At 47.0% G+C, this 27,817-nt stretch overlaps 1 protein-coding gene across 2 annotated transcripts in view; it reads right to left on the bottom strand.

Annotated features, from left to right (window-relative positions):
* The window catches only part of LRRC1 (leucine rich repeat containing 1), a 129,351-nt gene that overhangs the window by 17,638 nt on the left and 83,896 nt on the right, over window positions 1-27,817 (bottom strand). For both annotated transcript variants that reach the window (XM_070456673.1, XM_070456674.1), the window contains 7 exons: window positions 27,130-27,219; window positions 13,173-13,229; window positions 12,828-12,891; window positions 12,377-12,451; window positions 8,100-8,244; window positions 5,639-5,757; window positions 4,154-4,237 (listed from right to left, as the gene is read on the bottom strand). In XM_070456673.1, coding sequence (XP_070312774.1) covers window positions 4,154-4,237; window positions 5,639-5,757; window positions 8,100-8,244; window positions 12,377-12,451; window positions 12,828-12,891; window positions 13,173-13,229; window positions 27,130-27,219 — 634 coding nt within the window. The remainder of the gene's footprint in view (window positions 1-4,153; window positions 4,238-5,638; window positions 5,758-8,099; window positions 8,245-12,376; window positions 12,452-12,827; window positions 12,892-13,172; window positions 13,230-27,129; window positions 27,220-27,817) is intronic.

Raw genomic sequence — 27,817 nt, 5'->3', positions numbered from 1 at the left:
TAAAAGCCCATTTCAATTTTTTTCTCCTGTGAATCACTTACTGGTTTCTGTGGGGTTTCTCTGCTTTTCTTTCTGTCCACTGTTCTAGAGTAGGTACATCTCTTCTCAGATGTGAAATAACTTCTAACAGAGTAAGGAAAGACAGCCTTCACATGCAATGTTGTAAAAGTCTCCCTGACTTCCAGCTGTCTTTATTTTCACAAAGATCAGAAATCTCATCTTCATGTAGATAAATCCATCAGCTGTTTTTTTTATGACTTACTTCATCTTCCAAGTATACAAATGCCTTCTCCATCTTGAAATCCAACAGTCAGCTTTTTTTTTTTTTAGGTTTTGTTTTATCTCTTTTATTTATCAATAGTTCACTTTACATCATCATGGGAATTTAATCTAGAAGAATTTTAAATTGTACTAAGAATAATACTTTAGCCACCTGATGCAAAGAACTCACTCATTGGAAAAGACCTTGATGCAGGGCAAGAGTGAAGGCAGGAGGAGAAGGGGACGACACAGGATGAGACGGTTGGACAGCATCCCTGACTCGATGGTTTGAGCAAGCTCCAGAGTTGGTGATGGACAGGAAGTCCACACTGTAATCCATTGAGTTGCGAAGAGTCAGACACGACTGAGCGACTGAACTGAACTGAAGAATCAGGCAGGAAGTTACCAAAAAATGAATACTCTATCACCATGGACCTTTCTGAATATCACAATACTTGTGGGTAATCGATGTTTACAGATTGCCTGTTAGAGGAAAACCTGTGATGAATGATCTGCAAATCCTCCCTTGTCTGATTTCACTGGACAGGTATGATGGCGTGAGAGTCACTTCCATTTTGACTTAATAGAGAAAAAGGCCAAGTCCTAAACTTAGGTATATGCACAAAATCTTCTAGCCAGAAACCTTTGTGGTCAAAGTTCCTGAGAGGTAAGATGTGGCCGGAAATGTATCTTCATATGTGTGATCACACATTTACCAACCTCCTGTCTGTCCACGAATCACGCTACAACAGCCTCTTCCCCATAAGTCTTCCCTCCACCAAAACCAGGATTTTTTAAGGGAACTTCCTTATCACAGAAACATACATACTTGAGCAGTAAGATGAGGGGTAAAAGATGCAAATGAGTGACCTGAAAAATTAGAAGCATGCCACATGTATCAAATAAAGCAAATCTAGCCTTCCCATTGGAGACAGAATCATGCCAATAAACTAGAACTTGGTGAAGGCAGGTGAGCTGCCAAGTTATGCCTTTCAAAATTTCTGAAAAACTTAAGATGCAATTCACAGAAAAGCATTCTTTTGAGAGAGAATAACTGGAGCAAATCTGACAAATATGTAACAAAATTAGGTCCAGGCCATGCAGTCATTCACGAAAAGAAAAACTGAGTTTTGAGGAAAATGTCCAATGTTTTACAATGAAAAGCGCATACAGTGGTCAGCCAATCTGAATCTTCATGCATCTGAGAAGCAGAATGGAAGCTGGAGTTAAACTGTGGTCTGAACAATACTTACAAGATGGCAAGTTTACCTGACTTTTCTAAATATCCAAGCAGCTAACAATTAAGAAAACAAGAGACATTCATTGATTTGCAAATGTTTACTGCATGTGACACCACACAACACAAACAGAATCTATTATTGTGACCCACACAGTACAAACATTTTCCCCTCAACCATATGGGGAAAAAGTGCAAAGAAATGCTGCTATAGACACAGGAACTGTGCTGTAAAATGGACAGTATGTGATGTTATCAAATGGGAAAGAAAAGAAAGACAAAGAGGAAGAACTACACAGTGCACCAGACCAACGGCCATTAATACAATTATGGATCGGGCGCATAAACATGGAGTTGGCTGGCATTGTTAGTTTAAATGTGTCATGCGTGAGTGAGACAACTGTTCAAGAGGAAGTAATCATGTCTGGAAAGAGAAGAGAGAAGAATCCAATCAGGAAAGTGCAGGATTTGATGGGATGGTATCAAGCTTGGAGTCAGAGAACATGCACACACACGCACGCACGCACATGCACGCACGCACACCCCAGACCAACAAAGGAGACCCAGCGCAAGGGGAGTGCCCCTCCATGGTTTGTCTGCCCAGTCCGTGGGTCAGAGGCCAGCACTGCCCGTTTCTGCAGGGTCACTGAGCTGGGATTCACAGCAGAACTTGGACACATCCCAGTCTGGGAGCCGAGTGTGAGCGAGGGTGAAATGAGCAAGAAAGGAGCCCATCCCCAGGGCCCTAAACAGCTGCCTTCTTGGGCAGCTGAAGGAAAAGGCACAAACTCCATTCCCTGATGAAATCCCAGATGCCAGGAAAGCATCATAATTTCATCCTCTCAGAGTGAAAAGAGGGCTGGTGCTACTATGACGGGGACAGTTTAAGGTAAGCAATTACTTACCTTCTTGTCTACAATGTGTCCCTTTGAAAGACCCAATGCAGAGAGCGCCAGGGATGTGGGGAGGGTAGGGGCCTTGCTGGGGGTCAACGTCATACTCCAAAGTGCCCTCTTCAGGGTTTACTGTAAACTTTCCTCAAATGCACTGATTTTCTAAAGTGTCCAAACTACACTTCCTTTATGGAAGTAGGGGTTGCCTCATGTCAAGGTCACAGAGGTGAAAAGGTGGGGTTCGATCTCTATGAGCTGAGCAGCCAGGCTTTTACGGGCTTGGCCGTGGGGGACACATCTCGAGTCTCTTCTCCAGACTCCAGCTGCGGGAGCCCCCGTGGGAACGCTCTCGCCGGCCCCAGCTTCCTCGTCTGTAAAGCAGGGAGATCCAGAGCCTCACGGGCTCAAAAGCAGCCCTGCCGATTCCTTCAACGAGCAGGGAAGCACCCGGGCAGGTGCAGGGCGCTGAGGAGGGAGGGCCTGGATCTTCCTCCTCTCTGCCTGTGCCTGTGCGTCTGACCTACACCCGCCTGCACCCGCTGTCCCACAAGAGTACAATTAACACCAGCCCTGTCCTTCGGTTTAATGCTTTTACGCTGGAACCAAAATGAGGATTTAATGAGCAGAATCTTCTCCTTGAGTCCCAGTTTAGCGAAGATGGAAACATAAGTCTTTGTGCTGGAAACAGTTTTACTTAAATGTTAGGGTCCCGATCGTGGCTCTGAGAGAATGCGGTCAAATCTGTAACAAACATTCCTACCCTTCCTCTCAGGAGCGCCAGCCGCCTCACCCAGGGAGAAGCCAGGCTGCTGAACACGACATGGACGAGGGAGAAAAGACCAGGCCAGGTGAGACGCCTGCAGAAGCGGCCGGGGAGCGTGAGCCGCTCAAGCTCCCGCTGCTTGGAGAACAGCTCTGAAATGACTGCAAGAAGGACGTTGACAAGGGTCGAGCAGAGAAGGAAGCGAGAAGCTGCTCGGGGAGGCCACACCTCCTCCTGTGCGGCCCTGGCGGGGGAAGCGGCTCAGCAGCTTGCTGGACAGCAGAGGAACAGCATCTTACACTTAGAGACCAAGCTCGGTGCGGCCCATCTCTAGGCAGGTTCTCCTGGTTCCGAGGAGAAAGACAGCCTTCCTTTTAAACAGCACCCCGATGCCACCTCATGTGACCCCTCAAGGCTTCCTCCCATTCTCAGTTCCGGCCCCTCCTTGGTTAAATGCCTCTAAGTCACGCAGCCACGCCCACAAGGGGTGGAGGCTCTTTTTTCCTGCTGGGAGCACCGACCAAAAAAATCTTAAGAACCGGGCTCTACATTCCCGGGCACCTGCCTCTACGTGGAGGTCTCCCTCTCCCTTTCCCACACATGAGCCTCCGCCCAGGAAGACGGTCCGCCGAGACCCATCTTCACAACTCCAATGGCGCATGGGAGGGCTTACCTGCTCACTAGACCCAATCACCCCCAAAGCCAAGTCCACAATCACCCTTTCCTGTCAACGGTGTTGCTCTTCTCCTAGGCCGGCCCCCAAATGCCACTCTCTCTGTCCCCCTCCGAATTCACCTTTCCCAACTCTGCTCACAGCCATCTGGACCCACCTACTCTCCCCAATGTTACCGATGGTCATTCTTTGATACCATTCCTCCGACCATCTCTGGACCCACAGACGAGGGTTCACGCCTTTAAAAAGCAGCACATAAGTATTTGACATCTCTGATCCCTTGTATATCATTATTTCTTTATTATTATTTTCTTAAAAGCACATACCTCTTTCGGTAAAGACACTAATTTATTTCTGTCTGCATTCAAGTTGCTCAACTTCTTAAGTTTTCCAATGCTCTTAGGTAAAGTCTGTTAAAATAACATTTTTGTTATTAACACATACTCTAGACATGGCTCAGAGTAAAACAGATAAAACAGATCTTTTCAAGAACTGAGAGGGTCTGATCTCATCCAGCAAGAGAAGTCCTTCCTCAACAGTAGGTGTTTGCAATGCTCACTTGGGGATGTGGCATCTAATATTTTGCATTTTTGTAGAAATGAGAGTTTGTTTCAATGAAATGAGGTCAAAGACAGAGGCCTGGGAACAGAGAAACACCCAGCAACAGAGGTAGCGAAGGCCCTTCAAATCAAGGAAGTGAAATTTGCACGCTTGACATTCACCCCTCCCATGCCTGCACCTCTGAGAACCACAGAGATGCTAGTTTGTAGACACCTGTGAGGGCAAGAATGCAGGAGCTGGGGGTGTGTGTTGGGGGTGGGGGGAGGGAACCGCCCCAGCTGGTGTGAGCGCTCCAGCCCTGCGGGAACTGGCTCTGGGTCCATGGGGAGAGGAGGATCTTCAACCCTGATGCAATCCAGGGGTGAAGTCACTTGTCTAACTGTCACGACTACCATCTGTAATTCTAACAGATTCCTTCCGGAAACAAGGAAGGAGGCCTCTGTCCTGACTACAGGGGGATGTTCCCAGGCCTCCAGCAGCTCCGCCCCCTTCACCCACTCTTGCTGTCATTTTCTGCTCTGCTCCCCAAAAAAGCATTACTTACTCCTTCTATAAAGAGAGGAGAAAGGGGGAAAAAGAGGTAAAAGGAGAAATCCAGCAAAACTAAAGTGACAAAACGAAGATGGAGAAGTGGAGAGAATGGCAGGAGAGTAAACCAAAGACAACAGACGCTGCAAGGCCAGGACAGGGGGGAGCGGGGCGAGCAATGGGGGCAGGTGGGAGCAGCAGCGGGTGGAGCACAGCCGCCCCAGAAGCCCGCTCTGCAGGCGCCGCCGGGAGGATGGGGCGTGCCGGTCCAAGCCCGGGCACCTGCTCGGCCTCACCCAGCTTCTCGGACAGGTGAGATCAAGGTCAGAGCGTGCTCTGGCTCCCCAAAAGAGCATCTCCCCCACAGTGTCCCCAAGGCTTACTGGGGCCAGCCCCCACCCCTCCCCCGCGCTCATATTTGCTCCAAGAACCAGACAGACCGCGGTTCCCACTGGCCCACCCTCAGACGTGGGCAGAGGCACCTCCACCAGCCGGGCCGGTCCCCCCGCCTCCCGTCCCCAGGTGTCCATACCCTGACCGTCACGATGGGGCGGTCTCTGACGGGGAGACCGGGATCATCTGTATGTCCCGAGTCTGCTTCTCAGGCCCCGGGGTTAGCCATCTGGTCCACCCAAATTACAAATACGTAGAATCGACTCTGCAAAGCACTGCCGATGCGAAACCCACACCACCTCTCCCTCTGACCCTGGGGCCACACGCACCAGGAGCCGGTTTTCCGTGAGAACCAATTCCGTGAGGCTCTCACAGTCTCCCACCGCCTCGGGCAACTGGGTGAGTCGGTTCTGGTCCACCTTCAAGATCGACAGTTTCTTCAGTTTTCCTGTAAAAATTATTTAGGCTCATTAGTTATTGCTGTTTTTCTGGTCACCACTTGGCATTTCCCCTCTGCTTGCTGTTTGGAATTTCCATTCTCGTTTGGTTTCCTCTCCCAGCTTCAAGAAATTGTGCTATTTGCATTTAGAGTACAAAAGGTTGAGAGTTAAAATAATGTGTTCTGCTTGTCAGAAACAGTAGACAATTAATGGCGAATCATTTAAAAAGTTGCTACCTAAAAACATCATGTCAAAGCCCATAGATTTCAGGAAAAAACAAAGAGTTGGCTCTTGATAGAGATTTAAGAACAGGAAACGTCTTGTGTACAGAGGAGAGACTTTTATGTTACTCTAAGGATCATCCTGGCTCAGATGGCAAAGAATCTGCCTGCAATGCAGGAGACCTGGGTTCGATTCCTGGGTTGGGAAGATCCCCTGGAGAAGGAGATGGCAACCCACCCCAGGACTCTTGCCTGGAGAATTCTGTGGTCAGGGGAGCCTGATGGGCTATGGTCCATGGGGTCACAAAAAGTCAGACACAACTGAACAACTAATACACACAAGAGTCATCCTCGCTAAATACAAAAGACAGCACGTGGCAATCTATTCTATCATCTGTGGATGAGTCAGTGAAGATCCCTACAAGGGATATCTCTGTGCCTGCAGGGTCAGATGGTAATCTCTGGAAAGCCACATTAAGACAGGTCTGTTTCACTCAGGGTGCAGAACAGACTCATGAGAGGTGCCCTCAGGCCACAGGGTAAGAGCCGGTTTACCGCAGCCTCTGTAGCCTCCATGGGCTGGAGGAGACCCCGAGTCATCAGTCTCACTGTCAACTACTCCTGCATGGGAGCTGAGCCTACCAAGCAGGTGTCCTCGGTATCCACAGAGAGTGGCCAGCGTGACGTCACTATCCTCAGGACAGTCAGAGAACAGCCTCTATCACAGAAGCGATAAAGCTGGAGACGGGGAGACGCTGAAAGGATGAACTCGCTCTGAGTGCGGTCATGGGGCAGGGCAAGGGGAGCTCACCAAATCATAAGCTCCTCATTCAGCATAGTCAGTACCTACTAACACTGTCCCCAGAGGGCCCCCCAGTCCTCAGGCCACGGACTCGTCAGCATCATCTCTGGGGCATGGAACGTACAGCTGGCAGAGCTCACCCCAAGAGACTCCTCAACACCACCACTCACAAGTGGGCCTGCAGACTCTCCCTGAATACTTCCAGTGCCAGGAGGCTCATTTCTTCACTAAGCAGCCCACACTGATTCCTAAGAGATGCAGGTTAAGCTCTTTCTTAAATCAAACTGAGATCCACAACCTTTTCCTTGTACCCTCTTAAACTAGAAGATAGAATGAGTCGACGCCTCCTTCTACCTGACAGCCCTTCAGAGGTCCGATGTCAGCCATCTCAGGCCTATTTCTCCCCTTTCCCAGCAGCCAAACATCCTGAGTCCCCAAACATCCCAGAGCAGCATCAGCTGCTCTGATGCTACACGTGATTCCTACCAGACATTCCCACCTAGAGTCACAGTCCCCATCAGCTCCCCAACCAGACTCACCTGAAAGACAGCATCTGTCTTTCCTTCTGCCAAGCCGCTCTTATCAGCGACCCTTTCATCTGGACCAGATGCCAGAAAGGAAGCCGGCCCCGTTACACAGTTTCTCCGACTACTGAAAACCTCTCCCAAACGCCCTTTGATGTTTAGAATGCAAGTTAAGTGAAGGTCAGAGAAGCTGTCCTATGACAGCCACACACAGGTTAAATATAGTTTCCTACAGTTTCTAGGAAGGCCTGGCTATGGCAGAGCTGACAGCCCACGTCTGTTTTTATCTTCTCTGTGTTTATTTTCTCACCCTGGGCTGAGCTCCTTTTCGGTAAAGGAAACGTCTGGACTGTTTTTTAAAGGAAACAGCACAGAATGGTTCAAGGAAAAGATGATTCCCGATGGACCAGAAACGGCTCAGTGTGCCCACCCCCCTCCAGTAACAGCCCTTCCTGAGGGTCACACCATGAAGTCAAAGGTCATTCCGCATAAACTATTTGCGATGCTCAATTAGAAAAGTCTTGATAACTGTTCATATGCCCAAAACACATTCTATGATTTGGGCTGATCCCCACCAAAATCATGAACACAAGCCGCAGAGGAAGTACACAGGTCAACACAAGAAAGTAGTAATATATGTCCAATATACCTGCTACCAGACCAGGAAAACAGAAATGCTTGCATATAGAGAAATTTAAACTGTATTAAATACTCCTTGCTTTCCTTCTTCAAAAGCAAATGACTGAAGGAACCATGCCCCAGCACCCAACAGCCAGAACGGTGGCAGCTGGCGCCATACTCACCGATGCCGTCTGGGAGCATCTCTAGCAAGTTCTGCGAAATGACCAAATCCGTCAATGAAGTCAGGCCGCTGATCTCTTCCGGAAGCCTTTCCAACCTGTTTTCAGAGACGTCTAAGCAGAGCAGGTTCTTCAGATTTCCTATTTCCTGCATCAAGGACACAAGGAAAGAAAGTCACATCAGAACCAGTCACCGTATGGAGGAATTTCTTATACTGATTTCTCCAGATCAAACCGCAGAGTGGTCCTGAGGATGTTTCTCCAGTGCTGGCCGAAGGTGACAGCAGGGGTGTTTCCAGACCCCCTTCCAATGAAAACGGGAAGCTGTATGAATCACACATATGGTTCTGGCAAGGGAGGCCAGGCCCTCCGCCTGCAGGCAGGTGGGGAGTCATCCCCTCAGCAAGGTGAGGACGCGGGTGCCGGGAGAAAACCAGTCACTTGAAGTCCCCACAGTTTGGGCATGAAGGAAAAACAAGCAGCCAGACGCCAGTTCTCCAGTATTGGGCTCAATACTCAGAACAGCCTGCGAAGTCCTGGAGGAAGCCAACTCCTTTCTATCTGCCGTGACAGGCAGCACGTGGGACAACAGGGGCTCAGCTGCTCCCCGGGGAAACTGGAGCGCGCACACACATGTGCACGCACACATACACACAGAAACACACACACACACTATTAATACACACACGCACACACAGACACACACACATACACACATGCACACACGGGCACACACAGACACACACAATACACACACGCACACACGGGCACACACACACACACACAATACACACACACACGGGCACACACAGACACACACACACAATTAATACACACACACGGGCACACAGACACACAGACACTATTAATACACACACACGGGCACACATAGACACACACACAATTAATACACACACGCACACACGGGCACACACAGACACACACTATTAATACACACACACACACATGGGCACACAAAGACACACACAATACACACACGCACACACGGGCACACACACACACAATACACACACACACGGGCACACACAGACACACACACACAATTAATACACACACACGGGCACACAGACACACAGACACTATTAATACACACACATGGGCACACATAGACACACACAATTAATAAACACATGCACACACGGGCACACACAGACACACACACACAATACACACACACATGGGCACACACAGACACACACAATACACACACACACACAGGCACACACACATTAATACACACACGCACACACGGGCACACACACACACACATTAATACACACACGCACACACGGGCACACACACACACATTAATACACACACACACACGGGCACACACAGACACACACACACTATTAATACACACACACACGGGCACACACAGACACACACACACAATACACACATGCACACATGGGCACACACAGACACATACACAATACACACACGCACACACGGACACACACACACACACATTAATACACACACGCACACACGGGCACACACAGACACACAGACACTATTAATACACACATGGGCACACACAGACACACACACAATTAATACACACATGCACACACGGGCGCACACACACACACACGGGCACACACAGACACACACAATTAATACACACACGCACACACGGGCACACACACACACATTAATACACACACGCACACACGGGCACACACAGACAGACACTATTAATACACACATGCACACATGGGCACACACAGACACACACACACAATTAATACACACACACACGGGCACACACAGACACACACACAATATACACACACACAGGCACACACACAATTAATACACACATGCACACACGGGCACACACACACACAATTAATACACACACGCACACACAGACACTATTAATACACACACACACGGGCACACACAGACACACAGACACTATTAATACACACACACACAGAGGCACACACACATTAATACACACACGCACACACGGGCACACACAGACACTATTAATACACACACACACGGGCACACACAGACACACACACACAATTAATACACGCATGCACACACGGGCACACACAGACACACTGTTAATACCCAAGACAACAGAGCCACACATACACACACCCCCCACACACAGACACACACTATTAATACACACATACACACACGTTCTCTCTCTGTTAATACCTGAGACAAGAGCGCCAGACCGCTCAGAAAGGGAAGAGCCGGCCCAGGAGGGGAGGCACCTCCTTGGGGCCCGAGCTGCAGTCCAGAGGCGTCGGACCCTCCACTCTCCCGACACGTGCTCCCTCTTACCTCTGCCCCCTTTCCCGACCGGCCGCCAGCCTGTTCCCTCCCACACTCAGCACCCTCCCGCCTGGACAGGTCTGGACACCCTCTGCCCAAGTCTGTTCACAACTGTGCCTCCATCCTTCCCCCCGGAAACATCACTCCAGGCCAGGAATGAAACTCCACCTCGAACTCCAGTGGCCCCCTGAAGTCTATGTGAGGACAGACTCCTAAATCAGCACCGAATTTGGCCTGAACAACTCTACCCAGCTTACCCCCAACCAACACACACCCTGGGACCCCACCCCTGCATTTCCTGCCTGGAGGAAACCATTTTTTCTACTCATCTTTCTACTCATTTCAGGCCAGGCTCCCTGAGGATAGTCTACTTTTTAAATTTATTCCTTTAAACAGTGTCTTTGTCTCCTTTTCTTTCTGTCATCAGTGAAGACAGGAAAATAACTGATTATCTGAGACTGTCTGATGAGTTTAGTCCTGACTCAATAAAAGGTTATACGAGTGGGCCAAAGAGAAAAAAAAAATGCATTAAAAAAAAATGAATAACATGATCAGTGGCAGGTTAATTTCTTTGTGTTTAGGACGTGACATTTTGCACATCGTTGTTTACATGTATCTGTCCACTGCACGTCTAAGAGCTTTTTATTTTATTGAGGTATGCCATGTTAATTTCTCCTATACCGCAAAGTGACTTGTTATACATATGTGGATTCTTTTCATATTCTTTTTCCATTCTGTTTTATCATAGGATACTGAATATAGTCCCCTGTGCTCCACAGTAAGGCCTTGTTGTTTATCCAGCCTTTATAGCTGGTATTTTATTACTTTCTTAATATCTTCCTGGCATTTCTGCCCCATCCTTTGACTCTTTTAAGTAACTAGAATTCTCTTAATCAGGACGTTTCATAACTTCCTAGAGAAATCTGTTAATCAAACCCTCACTCATATCAGCTGCTGATCTGCCCTTTCCTTTTCCCAAATGCAGCCAAAACCTCAGAAACAGACTCAAATTAGCTCCTTAGTTGCATGAGTCGTCGGTGATGTCCTGGCAATTCCAGCACATAACTACAACTAGAATTTTACTCAAGTGCTTTTTTACAGCACCAGACTTCCTTGCACAAATACACCTTCTCCAGCCAAAGGGCACGGTCCCGTCATGGCTGGTTCAGGGAGCCCAGCAGAGACAGTTCCTGAATTACCATACAGTACACAGACCGCGACCATCATGAAATACATGGACTTTAAACCCTGGCTCTAAGAGGCCCTAAGAGTAGAATTCAGTAACAGCTGGAGAAAAACAAAGTTGGGGGAAACGCCTGTGTGTTGTTGTTTGTTCAAGTTTCTCTCTCAACTCATGGGAAGGTGGGTCTGCGTGCTAGAACCCACAAGCTGACCACATACACAGAGGCCCACATGACCCCGTTTCACTTGGAACACGGTTCCTCACACTTGGTAACAGCAGTAAAGACGGAAACAACATGTGACGTTCCAGCTATACCATAAGCAACATTTGGAAAAAACATGAAGTAGCAACTTTTTGCACTGATTTTAAATCAACTATTACACAGCAAAATGTGCTCAAATTGTCCCAAAACACTTGGCATATCACCAACAGTGGCAGAAACTTCTGTCATCAGAATCTGGGATCCTGGTAATTTCCAAATGAGCTAGGCTTCAAGCAGGCAACCCAGGCCTCAAGCCAGGATGAAATAAAATGCAGACTTCACACACCAAAAGATATATTTACTATCTTTAGAAATGGTGGGTTGAGGCTTTCAATTTTTTATGGCAATGTGGCGTGATGAACGTTCAACGTATTTTTCCAAATCTGCTTTGGCAACCAACACTTCAGTTTTCAAGCTCCCTTTTCTCGAAAATCTCATGGAGGAGCAGGGGATGCATGAGGGTGACGGTGGTCTTTTTATGTTTTGGAGGGAAACTGTGAAATTACCACTCACCTGAGGTAATTCTGACAGTTGATTTCCGTCCAACCAGAGATCCTTTAGATGTAAGAGAGCTCCTATTGATTCTGGCTAAAACAAAAAGCAATGTTATGGTAACAAAGCTCCAGTATTTAGCCTCCCATTAAGAAGGGAAGGACCTTCACTCAGCAGTTGGGAATGGAGTATCACAGCGGAGGTTTGTGGGTACTTCTCTAAAATCAGCACCCCTCCCCTAAAAGCATCCCCAAGACTCCCCAGGAATGCCAGCTGCTTCTACTCATGCCGTCACCTCCATCCCCCAATCATTACCCATAACCCGTGTGAACCAAAGCGCATGCTCTAATGTTGCCAAGCTGCCTCTGTGGAAACACTGGCTTAAGAGCATCCCTAGAGATGCCCCCCAAATATTTTGTGATCATAACTAGGAACAAGGTGAAATTCAAATCTCTCTTCAGTACAGACTTACCAAATTATATATTTCATTGTTTCCTAAATCAAGTTCTTCTAGTCTCCGTAGCTGGGTAAGGGAGCTATTAAAAAAAAAAAAATTACAAAGGGAAGGAACTCTTGGGACTTAGAAATGCCAAGCAACATGAGATTCCTCACTTGGACTAGTTTCCCAAAATAAGATTCATCTGGATTTTATGGCCATAAATACTGCACAGGAAGTCTATTAAGGCTGGCATCTCTCAAATTTTCCAAAAGACACAGAACTTCTTTTTGACAAGCTACTGTAGTTTTTTTTTTTTTTAATGCTTCAGGAAATTTATTCAGTATGAAACCCCCCCTCTCCTTCTCCCCAGAGACTCACTCAGGGAGATAAGTAAGTAGATTCTCTCTCAGTTCCAGTGAAGCCAGGTTATAAAGACTAGAAATGAACAAAAGAAAAAAAGTGTTTAAGGAAAATGCCTAAGATTCTTCCTACTCCCTCCCCTCCCCAGCAACCCCCACTCCCCCGAGTATACACTCTAGAAGAAGCAACTCTTAGTAAGACCTTGTACATCACTTCCCCGAGGAAAAACATCTCTGACCATCCCACCCCCAGTAAAAACAGTATCGTCTCTAACTTTGCAAATTTTAACATTAAGATGAAGAGCGCAGCATCATCACCGCAGGGCCTCGCACACACGAACTCCCTGCAGCTGATTCATGGAAAGAACTCTCCAGCCCCTGAGAGACAGCCACTCCCAGGACCAGGACAGGAGCCGAATATGCGCTTCCAGGCTTGAATGTCAAAATGCACCGCGGTCTTAAAAACAGGACCGCCTGAACACCTTTAATCTCGAGCTGCTCTTCTTGCCAACCTCACCGAGAAGTCTGTCTGTCTGAACGCAGTGGGCATCTCAGTGCAGAGAGTCCACGTGCTCCACTGAACTTCCCACCCTCACAGAGCAAGGGGCCCCTGAGATGCGGGAGGTCAAGTAGCAACGCCGTCCACACGGTGCCCAGGACACCAGTCTGATTCGGGAAACGGTGGCTGTGATAATGCTGCTTTCACTCTTAATAAACCCCGAGTGCACTCTTCTCAGCAGATGCTCCTGCCTCTCCGTTGTAATCCACCTCTAGTAGAAACACCGTGCACAGATACAGAGGTTCTCCCCAGATGCCGATGATCTGGGTCACGGTGGCAATTCTGAATCAGCAGACACCACACACATACCAGTATGTCAGCGCTGGCACAACACGCTGATTCAGGAGAGAATTGGCTGGTTACTCCAGCAGGCGTTGTGCTAAGCTCTGAAAAGCGAGAACTCCAGTTTCTGCTAATGTCACCAGAGTAATGCCCAGATTTGGAGGACTTTTACTTGTGATCCCACAGAACACAGGGAGTCAGACCAACACCCTCATCTGCCTTAATCCTCTGTCCTCCTGCCAACATCAAAGCCAGAATAGCAGGCACTGACAGCGCTTCTCATAACATTAGAAAATGTAAATTTGATTTGCAGGACCAATGCATAATACACACATAAAACCCACTGGCTTGAAAATATATTTGAACTATACATCTGAAAAGCACAAAATTGGTATCCCCTCCAATTTTCTAAAAATAAACTTGGAAATTTAGAAACTGAGTAACAGTCTCACAATTAAATCAAGAGGAAAAAAATAAAACCCTTCAGAATATTTATTTTTTAAAAGTCAGTAACCCTGCTAATAAATATGAATTTAATACCAAGACTCTTCCCCCAAAATGCAGCCAGATGGAATCACAATTTCCCAGTCCCACTGCCTCTGGGCCAAACCCTCACGTAGAAGAAATAATGTGAGAGGGAGGGGGGACCACCCATTATGTGCCCCTAAGAGCAACCCATAGAAAAGGCGGAGACCGGACATTACAAGCCATGTAAAAGTAAAATCAAGGGCGTGGTTTTCAGTTTTAGCTGTTCCCAGAACCAGTTTTATGGGAAAGGTGATAACCATTTGGTTGTTTTCACATCTCTATTTTAAAAAACCACTGACAGACCTGCCGCTGTAACTTTTTAACGCTCATCACTTTCACATCTCTTTTGACCCACTAGAGACATGCACTAATGAAATGAAAGGAAACGTCCTTCTTTGCTTCCAAAGCTCCCTCCTTGGGCACCATCAAGAGCATCTTGCAAAGCAGTGTCACCAAGCCCAGCTACTGACACCTCCTGCCTGAAGCAGAACAGAGCTGGGCCCGCCCGCCACCCGGGGCACCCCCTGGGGCGGGAGGCTCGGGGCGGGGGTCCTGACTGTCATCTCCTGACCGTCACTGGCACCACCAGGATGACCTCATCAAGAAAGCGAGGTCCGCTGGTGTGAGGTCCATCAGACGGTGGCAAAGCCACAGCTCAAATCCGGTGAGAAAGCCAAGACCCTGCCCTCACCCTGTGTGCCTTAGGCACTCGGGCGTGTCCGACTCTTTGCGACCCCATGGACTGTAGCCCACCAGGCTCCCGTGTCCATGGACTTCTCCAGGCAGGAATACTGGAGCAGGTTGCCACTTCCTCCTCCGCCCTCACTCTGAGGACCGCCATTCTTTGGAACTCTCTATAATTGACATCCCTCACAACTGCCTGGATCTGCTTGGCTGAAGTGCCTCACCATGGTGCCTCGATTACCCTAAAATGAAGACAATCGTACCTACTGCAGCCACTAGGGCGTGATACATATTCCTTCCAGTTAACAGAGCCGGTCTGATACGTTATTTCCTTGAGACGGCCCTGTGCCCAGGCAGTTATGCCTTCGTGAATGCTCGGTCACTCAGTCGTGTCCGACTCTTTCCGACCCTAAAGACTGCAGCCCACCAGGCTCCTCTGTCCCTGGAATTTTCCAGGCAAGAACACTGGAGTGGGTTGCATTTCCTACTCCGGGGAAGTATAGTCAGGGGCCATACAAATGTGTGTGCCCCAAGGCGGGGTACCCGGAAAGACTGCTCCACAATTCTATCAACCATGGGAGCCACCCCCTCTGCCCAAAACCGCCTCCGAGGCCAGGCCTGCAGATGGGGAGTGGCTGGCACGGGACAATTTTTAAGGATACATCATGCATAACTGGGGACTTGAGGGACAATGATGAATAAAAAGCAAGGACACTGGTTTGACTACAGACGCCCACCTCCCACATAAGCCCAAACCTCAGAGCGTAACCTGGCCAGGCTGTTCTCATTTCTATTATTAACTGATTCTCAAATGAAACCATGGGTTTGGCTCTCATCCGTACCCTGCCCTGGACAGTCCCAGGCCAGTGTGCAATCCTACCAGTCCCTCCAGAACAGAGTCCTCCAGGCCGTTCTAGGAAGAGCTGACATAAAACAGGGCCAGCTTGAATGCAGATCTGGACAAGAGACAGTAAGATCAAAATGCAAGGATGAATGACCTCCTCTCCTGGCTTTTCTGAATACGGCATCTTCCATCAAGACTTCAGGATGGTGCCTTCCCTATGCAGGCAACCTGGTCAATTCCACTCCAGCATCTATGCAAGGAAGGGACACACTGCTAAGAACTGACACAGTCTGGGGACTTGAACTCAATTCTGTCTACTTCAGAGGCCAGGCTCTTAGCCACATGCATTTACCAGCTGCTGCAAAGATTAGACACTCGACAGGCAACATGAGAATGGTCATCAGTGCTCAACTACTAGTAATGACACCAGCAGAAACTGTATGACAGAGGCTGTTGCGAGTTCTTTCCAAGAATTAACTTTACGGATGAGAAAATGAAGGCACAAGAGGGCATCTGAACGAGGTCTCCCACAGTGGGGAAGGGGCAGAGCCAGGACTCACCATGGCATCTGCATTTTCAGTCACCATCTTCTGCTCTCACCCTCGAGTTTGTGAAGTCCACTTTGTGAACAGGGAATACAGTATTTGTGAATATTTGTAATGTAGTACTAATACATTGGGCCTTCCAAGGTGGCTCAGTGGTAAGGAAGCTGTCTGTCAATGAAGGAGACGCTGGATCAACCCCTGAGTCATAAAGATCCCCTGAAGGAAGGCGACCCATTCCAGGATTCTTGCCTGCAGAACTCCATGGACACAGGAGCCTGGCGGGCTAAGTCCATGGGCTCACAAAGAGTCAGACACGACTGAATGACTAAACAGCAGCAGCAATATAATACATTAATATACATGCAGAACAAATATTCAGGAATGAGTTGGCTCCCACCTCTGTCCTGCGTCTATCCAGTCTCCTACCACCTAGACCCTTCTCACGGGAAATAACATTCTCACGGAAAATAACCCTTTCTGTTAGTTATTTATGCATTTACCCACAGTTGCCTTTTACGCAAAGAAAAAGGGGTATGAATATATAGCCTTAGCTTCCTTTATTCATACAAAAGGCAGGATCCTATACCAAGGAGATTTTTGACTTTCTTATCAACAGATAATACACACAGGTTTTTTTTTTAATTGCATGGTAATTTGGAATCTATACAGACCTTACTTTTTTTAAACCGCTCCCCCAGTAACAGATATTTTACCCTTACATTTTAATTCTCAGCAAATTAAATTTCTGTGTAATATCATCAGGATGACCTCCTACACAAGCCACTATTTTCTATCTTTCCTTCACTCCCACCATTTTTACCATCAAATGGGGTTTAGCTTTTTCCTTTTTTTAAAATACTATTTATTTGGCCACACCAGGTCCTCACTGTGGCACGGGGGCTTCCTCGAGCTGGCAACAGGCCCCGGAGCACCCCAGGCTCAGCAGCTCAGCCCACAGGTTTCACTGCCCTGTGGCACGTGAGGTCTTAGCTCCCCACCCAGGGGACTGAACCTGCGTCCTCTGCACTGGAAGGCAAACTCTTAACCAGTGAACTACCACGGAAGTCCCCCAAACAGGGTTTAAAAAAAGAAAGACAGAATCCTAACAAGCTTCTGCAGGAAGAAAGTGCAGAAGCCTTTGGTGCCAGCAGCTGACAGTCCCTGAGAGCACGCACAAGAGTTCACTCTGCTGTGAGCCAACACGCAGGCCAACTGTATTTTTAGGATTCTATTTCAGGGACTGGATGAGGGGTTACTTAAAAAAAAAATTTACATCTGTCCTCCACTGTATTTAAAAAATTCCTTTCTAAACCACTTGGATTTTTTCCCCCTATTTTGGTGGCCAATATCATTAAGAAAGGAAAGAATAAAATAAATTAAGGTGCCCCCAAGCAAACAAATGACAGTACACTATTAAACCATTAAAATATAAAATCTGTAAATATTTATGGCAATACTTTTCAACTAGGATAAAGGAAGTGCTTACATATACACAGTATTTCTGCTTTTTTAGTACCAGCTTAGGATTTAATAAGAAAACTCTAGTTACAAACTTCCTTGTGGTGTTGCTCTAGAAAATTTTCTAAAAATCTTTCATTTTATTTTTGGAGCAATAAATATTTACAGAAATTCCCAGGGGCCTCAAAAAAAAAGAGTATTAAATACAGAAATAGTTTTCAAAAAGACTGATTCTTTTCAGGCAGCATGTACTAATAGGTCACCATTCCCAAGGGCAACAGATACAAAATCACACCCACACGCTCGACTTCAATCTGCCAGAGAACCCGGGGCTTATCTGCTTGTTCTACTTCTACTAGCAAATGGTCACAATCAAATCTTTACTGATGATAACCATTCAGTGACTGACCACTGGGTTTTGGGCACCATACCAATCTATTACACATATTTCTTCTTCTTAAAGAATGCTATTCTTTGAGGAGAAAATTTAATTAAATAGAGATGTCTAGATATATTTAGGTTGACTCATCTTTTTTTTGATGGTACCAGTTTCTTTAATAGCAAAGAATATGGAATCTCATGAAGCCAGATACACAAAGCCAAACAGAGCAGCTTGCTCATGATGGAGGCAGAGGCTCCCCAGATTCTCACAATTCTCCCTGAGTTCCCCACCCTCCCCGACTCCACAACACCTGGACATTTTGGAGGCTCTGGCTCTGTGTACCTGCTTATCACCAGGTGCCGGTAATAGATGAAATGACATTGCTGGTGAGGCTACATTACAGAGGGTTTCCTTTAAGAATAACATAGATCCATTTCCTAGGTATAGCATCACTCCTCAGCAGCACCAGGCTTCTTCAAGTTTGTCTAGTGTCTCTTCTTTTTTATTATCATTTAGATACATTTCACATACTATAATATCCACCGTTATAATGCGTACTATTCAGTGGTTTTCAGTATATTCACAAGATTGTACAAACATCACCACGACCTAATTTCTAGAAAATTTCTATCGTCCAAAAAGAAACTTCACACCCATCACAAGTCAATTCTTTCTAGGAGGGGGTTTAAAGAGGTCTTCATAAAGCACAAATATGCCAAAAGTTTCATGAATTAGAAAATGAGGGCTGGGGAAGGGAAGAGGAGACTCATGTGCCCAGCGGGGCATCCTACAGCAGAGGAGAGGCAGCTTCCTACAGGATGAGACCAAGTTCAAACCCCCCAGTGAGACACACACACATGTACACACACACCCTGCTCCCACCATCCCACCCTATTCTTGCCCCAGTCACAGGCAACCACTAATTTCTGTCTCTATGAGCTTGCTTCTGCTGAACATCTCATATGAATAAAATGGTACAATACGTGACCTTGCTGCCTGGCTTCCCTACGGAACATGTTTCCTAGGTTCATCCACACTGGAGCATGTGTAGCTACCCCATTGCTTTTTTATGGTTGAGTAATACTCCATCACATGGGAGTACCATATTTTGTCTAGCGGTTCCTCCACTGATGAAAATTTGAATTCTTTCTGCCTTTTGGCTATTATGAATGATGCTTCCATGAACATTTGTACACCCTTTTTTTATAGACATATGTTTTCGGTTCTCTCAGGTAAACATGACTAGCAGTGGAACTACTGGGTCATATAGTAAACAGGTTCAACGTTTTGAGGAAGAACCTACTCCCTTAAATGAGGGCTGCATCCTTCTTATTGAAGTATACTTGATTTATAGTACTGTGTTAAGTATACAGCAAAGTGATTCAGTTATATGCATATATATATGCATGCATACATGCATGCTAAGTCACTTCAGTGCTGTCCAACTCTTTGTGACCCCATGGACTGTAGCCCACCAGGCTCCTCCATCCATGGGGATTCTCCAGGCAAGAACTCTGGAGTGGGTTGCCATGCCCTCCTCCAGGGGTCGAACCCACGTCTCTTACGTATCTTGTGCTGGCAGGTGGGTTCTTTACCACTAGTGCCACCTGGGAAGTAGTGTGTATCTGATTTTTAAAAAATATTTATTATTATCATCATCACGGCTGCACAGGCTCTGTCGCTGGGCAGGGGGCCTCTGCTGTTGCAGGGCACAGGCCTGACGTGTGTGGGCTTCAGCAGTTGCGGCGTGTGGGCTTAGATGCCCCACGGCATGTTTGATCTTGGTTCCCCAGCCAGGGATCAAACCCATGTGCCCTGCTATGGAAGGCAAGTTCTTAACCCCTGGACTACCACGGAAGTCCCAGTAGTGTGCATCTATTCAGCCCAATCCCCTGACTTATCCCTCGCTGCCTTTCCCCTTTGGTAACCACAGGTTTGTCTTGTCTGTTTGCAAGACTGTTTTTGTTTTATAAATAACTCCATTTGTACTATTTTTTAGGTTCCACAGAAAACTGCTATATTTGTCTTTCTCTGTCTGACCTACTTTACTTAGTACGATAATCTCTAGGTCTATCCATGTTGCTACAACTAATTTCAAGAAAAATATTTTCACTATCAACAAGCTCTTTTGAGAGCAAAGTTCTTTTACACTTTGTACCAATGTTTCAAAAATTCTTAAAGTAAATTCATCCTTCCTGGCTTGACCAGTGGAATCTTCCAGGTGTTTTTAGTGATAGTAAAAAAAAAAAAAAAAAAGTCATTGTCACTTGGCACTGTTTTCAAGGGCTTATCTGAAAACTCAGTTTTATTGACAGAGTTTTCATAAAGCCCATCTGAGACCTGGAATTCTCCTCTCAAAGGTCTATGAAGGCCTCCCTCCCCCACCACCCTTCCTGCCCCCTTGGCAGCTTCAATGACAAAGCCCTTTCCTTAACTTTACCCCAACTCTTTCTAGGAGGGACTTAAAGAGGTCTTCATAAAGCACAAGTAGGCCAAAAGTTTCATGAATTAGCGAATGAGGGCTGGGGAAGGAGGAGGAGATTCATGTGCCCAGCGGGGCATCCTACAGCAGAGGAAATGCAGCTTACTACAGACCGAGACCAAGTTCAAACCCCGCAGTGAGACACACACACGGGCAGATGACTTGCCCCACCTTACAGACAAAGCTAACAGCGTGGGGCGGCGCCCAGTACTCGGCGAATGGGAGCTGTATAGGGGGACAGGAGTGCTGATGCCCCCACCCTGCCCCCTGGCCCCGCACGCCAGCAGCATCACGGCCCCCAGGTCCCCGGGTCCCTTCACCACATGGAAACCAACACAGCTGCTCCTGCTGATCGTGGGAACCAGCTTTGAGCTTTCTGGCAACAAAAGCAGAAAGGGAAATGTGATAAATGTCAGAACTGTTATTAAAAGGAAGAAGCTTACGGTTCTCCCAGTGAGGCATTTTTTCCCCTAAAGATATGTGTTTTTTAAATCTCTGTAATGACTCCTTACCTGGAGGAAAGTAAGCAACATGAATTGGTAATAACTATTCTTCAGTAGGAGGAGGGCGTGGGAACCCACTCCAGTATTCCTGCCTAGAGAATCCCATGGGCAGACGAACCTGGTGGGCTACAGTCTGTGGGGTTGCAAATGGTCGGACATGACTGAGTGACTAACACATTCTTCAGGAGAAGGTTTCAGGGCAACAGAAGCAGGTTCTCTTCATAGTTGTTTCTTTAGGTCAGCTTTTTATAGAAACGGTATAGCATTCAGCCCAAGAAGTGACTTTGCAGGAACAGGCTAACGTGGTCCCAGCACAAAGCTTCCGGAGCCCACCTGGATCACCTACGATCCAGTCAGTTTGGAACCCAGCAGCATGGAGGAGAAAACACCGTTGTCTCGCCCATGAATTCGTCCAGCGTGTCAGAGCCACGGCAGGGTCGGTCCAGACACAGAGAGGGGCTCAGACCCAGAGCCCCATGGCTCCAGGAGAAAAGGTGGAGCCAGAGTACATGCTAACCCCACACACACACACTGCACTGCCCTCCGTGCAGACAGAGGACTCCAGTGCTGAGCGTGCGGGCGATCCAGAGATCAGCAATCTGTGAGCCTGGGGTCTCTTCCATCTCTCCCGGTCACTAGATAAGGTTCCACAGAAGAGCTAGAACTTCAACCTTTAGGTGGGGGAAAACCTCAGCCATTCTGGATAGTGAGCAGACAGGTAAAAATTTTTAAATTCACTTTCGTGAAAGGGTTTGAAGTGATCTACAACCCAGTGAAAACTCCTGATGCTACAGCGAGCAAGCACTGCCAAGCGTCTGAAACCACGTAAAACACACATGCAGCAGGCTTATAAATCCAAACATATATGCAACACAGATACAAAAAATTCAGAAGCTAATAGCAGAACTGTGCTAGTACAGGCAGGCGCTAGCAGGGGCCACCCATCAGAGCCCTGGTCCATACTCTCCACAAGACCTGGGGAAGACTTCTAGAAACCCCTGCGGACCAGACAAGGCGGAGTTTGAGAACCACTGGTCTCTGGCTTAAGTGACTCCCAACTATGATGTTCTGGAGGGCGGTCCCCACACATTTAAGAGTAAATCCTCACACTTCTATTTATTGTAAAATAAGATGTATAGATACACTACGTAGCAATATATTGCATAATTATAAAATATATAAAAAGAAAAAAATTTAAGTAGAAAATAAAAACAAAAGAAAAATATTCTTAAATATTTTATTAGTGATACAATAATCTTTGGGGCTCTCATTAGTGAAAGCAATGAGACTAAAAATACTATAGTATGTAGTAAATACTCTGTTTTACATTTTGGAACAAAACTGATCCTAAATGATTCACTCTGATACTCATTTAATGGTGTAACAAGTGAAAAAGATACCTCACAAAGTCACACTGATCCAGGGACTTCTCTGGCAGTCCAGTGGTTAGGACCCGGCGCTTCCACTGCAGGGGGCTCAGGTTTGATCCTTGGTCGAGGAACTAAGATTCTACATGCCTCAGCCCAGCCAAAATATTTTCTTTTTAAGTTACACTGATCCAAGAACTGTGTCATCAGCTGCACTTACTAAATCATCCATTAGTAATTTTTAAAAATTTCTTCTGATTATGGAAAGGTCTTTGCTAAAATTCAGATGATAAATTCCCATCATCCTTGACATCAAACACTTGTTCATTAAGACTAATCAGAAAGTGTATTTTTAACAAAGAGGTTTTTAAACACCCATTGAAAAGTCAGCTAGTTTTCTGCTCCTTGTTAAATGCCACCTTTCCTTTGAAGATCCAAGTAATTATGGACAGGCCATCACAGAAGAGGGTCAGCAAATCCAGGACGCTTTTATTCTAGTGACAGCAAAATGTATACTTTTGCATGAAGTAGCTGGTATCGCTCTCCGGTGGTTTAAAAGATTTTCATCATCATTCCTCATCTTGTTACAGAGTATTGCAAACATTCTACTGCTTGAGAGACTTGCTTCAGCACAGTAACCACACGAGGGTTACCTGGCTCTAAGCCACGCCCTGCGGGACAGGAACCACCTGTGCAACGCTGGCTGCTGCTCCGCACCAACAGCTGAGGCTGCAGACTCGCAAGAGCCCAAACAGCGCACTCAGCACCCCACGGCGGCAGCTCAGGTCCTATGCACCAGGGGAACCGCGGGAGCCCTGCAGAAGGTTCTGTGTGAGAAAGACACGCAGCAAAACGCTACCACGTGAACCAGTAGCTCAGCTTCCACACGGGACACTGAGCGTCTGTCGACGACAGCGCATCTTTGCAAAGAAGTGACAAACAGCGAGGACGTGCAAGAGGAGAGGCCGCGGGGATCTGAGAAGCTGCCTGGTGCCCATCAGGTCCCCCCTGACGTTTCAGAATGCAATACAAATATTCAGTCTCTCAATGTACATGACTGCTTTTTCACACAGCGACTATGTTGTTAGCAGAGAAATGCTTACCGAGATGTCTGGACCTGCCTCCTTAACAAGTGAACTGTTAGGTGTCCCAAGGGGAACCAGGAGACAGTCGCTGAGGCTCTCAGGGCCATGGGAGGCGGCTGTCCCAGGGTGATGGGGGTAGAGTTGGGGAAAAGCAGGCCTGGGACCAGAAGAGCTGGACTCCAGCTCCAGCTCTGCCTTCAATGCCCAAATGCCCTCCAAACTGCCTGTTGGCAAATCACATAGGAGGAAACAGGGTGCCCTCAGTTACAAGGTCCTGCAAGGGAGCTTGTCCTAAAGGTTGGGCTCTCTCCCCCAGGCAGGACACGCCCACCCCGCCCTGGAGAAATCCACAGCTTTCTCAGTTAAGGTCACCTGCCCAAGCCAGGTAACGAAAGGAGAAACCAGGTTCCCATCATCACCAGAAGCTGAAAGGACCGACACTGAGGTGTCTGCCTCATCTGACCAAAGCGGCAGGGTGAACTCACGCCCGGCCCTCCACGTCAGCATCCACAGGGACAGTGGGGAGGGTCCATCAGGCAAGTGGCCATTCAACATCCTTTTCATGCTTTCTGCAGCACTCACTATTTGTGCCCCATTTACAATACCATCCTGTCTCTGAAAAGTATTCTGGTCCCTAAATATTTGGTTAAATGCTCCAAGGCAACCATGTGGGAATCCTTTGGGAAACTGCAGAGTCCATCCCAATGAGGAAGTGCTAAACGGCTTCAGTCGTGTCTGCCTCTTTGTGACCCTATAGACTGCAGGCTCCTCCGTCCATGGGATTCTCCAGACAAGAACACTGGAGTGGGTGGCCATGCCCTCCTCCAGGGGATCTTCCAACCCAGGGATCGAACCTGAGTCGCTAACGTCTCCTGCACTGGCAGGTGGATTCTTTACCACTAGCACCACCGGAAAAGCCCCCCAGTGAGCAAAGCTGGTATCAAATGATGATCTGTTTAAGGTAGAGAATACTTATGCCAACAGGAGGTATCCTGGACAATCAGCATCTCAGCGGCGTCAGGCGCCTTTCCAGCACAGTCCAGGACACCAGAGGGGCCCAGTCGTCCCAGGGAGGAACCTGCTCTCCCTTTCTTTCTGCTTGGTGAAAACGGACACACAAGCCCTAAGTTCAACAGGCAGAAACAACAGAGTCTCTTACTAAGGTAACAAACAACACCAGGAACGTGAAACTTCCCATTTCCCATTAGGTTTCTCCATCTGAGCTAACATGAATCAGTTGATTCACTTGTCTGCCCACTATTCTTGCTTTTTGGGTGATCAATCACCACAGGGTTCAAGCTCAAAGTGGTATTAAGATTTTGGAAACAAACAGTATATAAGAGACTATAATATTAAGTTTGATTAGGTCTAAACTAAAAAAACTGCCCTTATTGTTGACAGCAACTGCAGATGCACAAGAAATCCTGAACACTGACAAAAACCAGCAGGTATAAACAGAAAAGGTGGCATAAAAAATACTGTAAACTATCCTAAAAGGATTATCAAGTAGCATTTTCCATGAAAACAATGCAGTGAGGGGTGTGAGCAACACTCTGGTTATAAATAAGAACGTGCTTTCTTATTTCTTTCAAAAGAAAGAAATTTCTTTCATCTTCTTTCAAAGCATGAAACCTGTTTAAAAAGGCACAAACGAGGGGATGGATGGAGCAGCCGCCTGGCCAGTGGGAGAGTGAAGGAGGGGCTCAGAGAATTAGACTCCAGAGACCCTGAGGCAGGAGGCGGGCAAGGTCAATATTTACGTGGCTGGTGCATTAATTAGAAATACATGAACCCTGACACAGCAGGAGTGCAGGGCATGATTACTGACTGAAAGTAGCTCAGTCGTGTCTGACTCTTTGCGACCCCATGGACTCTACAGTCCATAGAATTTTCCAGGCCAGAAATCTGGAGTGGGTTGCCTTTCCCTTCTCCAGGGGATCTTCCCAACCCAGGGATCGAACCGGGTTCTCCTGCATCACAAGTGGATTCTTTACCAGCTGAGCTATCAGGGAAGCCCATCTTGGCATGTATTAAATCAGATGATTGCTGGAACACTTTTCAAATATTAACAAAAATACCAAAAAAAAAGTTTCCACAAAAACATCATAATGACTGCTTTCGTCACCGCAAAACACCGCTATTTCCTCCACAAAGGGTACCATGAACTCAGGGTGCTGGGACCTTCCTGTGTCATCCTGTCCTGGAGCTAAAAGGGTGGAGTTCTTAATCAACACATATGCTGGCTCAGGGTCCAAACATCCGCATGAACTGCAGAGAAACCCGGGCCTGCAGCAGAAACGGGGCAGCCAGCCATGCCCCTCTCGCAAGGAGGGGACACGGCAGACTGCAGACACCGGGGAAAAAAACCTGTGCAGGAGAGACCCAGATACACTGCAGTTCCCAAAGAGCAAGCTCCGATTTCATCTCAGAACTTAGGCAGGACAGGTAAGCATCAGAGAAATCCTTTATGACCACAGGACACGCTGGCCCACCAACGCTGGCCGGCCATGGTGGGCTTTCAAGTGGTCAAGCATGAGACACCAGCCTGCTTCAAGCCTGAAGGGATGGAGAGAAGACCTGCTAAGATAATTCCATCCATCAGTTCATCCGTGGGAATGTGCAAGAGAACAGATTCACCAGCATACAGTTCCCTCAAAGGAGCCTACATCTCTTGCCACGGCCGTGCTCCCCGACCTCGGAAGCCAGCATGGGGACCAGGCCGGGCCAGTCCCCTGCCCGCCCTGCTCCTTCCCCTCCCAAACACAGCCTCGCCACGCCTCGCCCCTCCCCATTCCAAGCCTGCTCTCCAGACCCACCACCCTCACTCCCTGTCCCCAGATCCACGGTGCACAACCTGTCAGATAAAGCTGCTGTATAAGGTAGATGCTGTATGTTTTCAATGAAATTACTAGGAGCGGTCATTCCTAACAGTATTTAATATCCACCTATACGACACATGCTACTTTGCTTCAATTAACTACTCTAGAATCCATCCACTTAGAGAAACACTCCAAACAAATTAGGTTCTTCACTAATAACAAGTAGCAGCATCCTTTTTAATTATTAAAATTCAGGGGCAACTGGATGCAAAACACACAGAAGCTGGTTGTGATCTTTCCTGAGGGGGAAACCAAAGACTGGATGAACAGCTTTCTGAGTAGATGTGAAACCAGAGCCAAAACGGGGAAGGAGGTGGGGTTGATACAAATGCCCATTCACCCTGATATATGCAAACTTCACATAAAAACTTAACTTACTTGCCAATATTTTCAGGCAGAGACTGCAGGGAGATGTCATTTACAGAAAGACATGTCAAATTCTGTAATTCAGGAAAACTTTCTGGCAATCTAAAAAAAAAAACAGAAAATGTTATAATTGATAAAGAGAAGTGCATATATGGTGTATAGTGAACATAATTATAATGATTTCTTCTATTTGCTGATTGAAATAACCTCCTAAAATCATATTATATGTGGCATTTTTGTCTTGTCTTTCTAACTATCAGGAAAAAAAATAAGGACTTGGTCGCCCGAGCAGTACAGGAACATGGTAGATGCTTGTTGACAGAGTGACCCAGACATGAAGACGGAAGACGTGCAAGCTGTGAGAATGAAGGAGGAGTGTCATGAGCCTACTGAGCACTCTATGAAAGAAAATGATAAATACTTCCTCAACTTGAAAGTGCCTAAGAGTGAAAATACTTTATTGCTTAACAGAAAACAGACGGAAATTTTAGCCCACAAGATTATCCTAAAACCTAAGACAGCTGCTTGATTTTTTTCTGTAGTTTATAATACCCAGAGCAAAGCCACAGAGTACCTACAACTGATCAGCTGACAGCCAATTGCTACTTTCTTCATATTTTTCTTTTGATTTGATCTAAGATGCCAATCATGTGGGATGATTATATGTTTCACAACATTCTACACAAAAAAGAAATTCTGT

This window comes from Odocoileus virginianus, chromosome 27 (assembly GCF_023699985.2).
Source record: "Odocoileus virginianus isolate 20LAN1187 ecotype Illinois chromosome 27, Ovbor_1.2, whole genome shotgun sequence".
Classification (NCBI taxonomy): domain Eukaryota; kingdom Metazoa; phylum Chordata; class Mammalia; order Artiodactyla; family Cervidae; genus Odocoileus; species Odocoileus virginianus.
The sequence above is the reverse complement of the archived record's forward strand: the minus strand, read 5'-3'. Positions and strand labels throughout refer to the sequence as shown.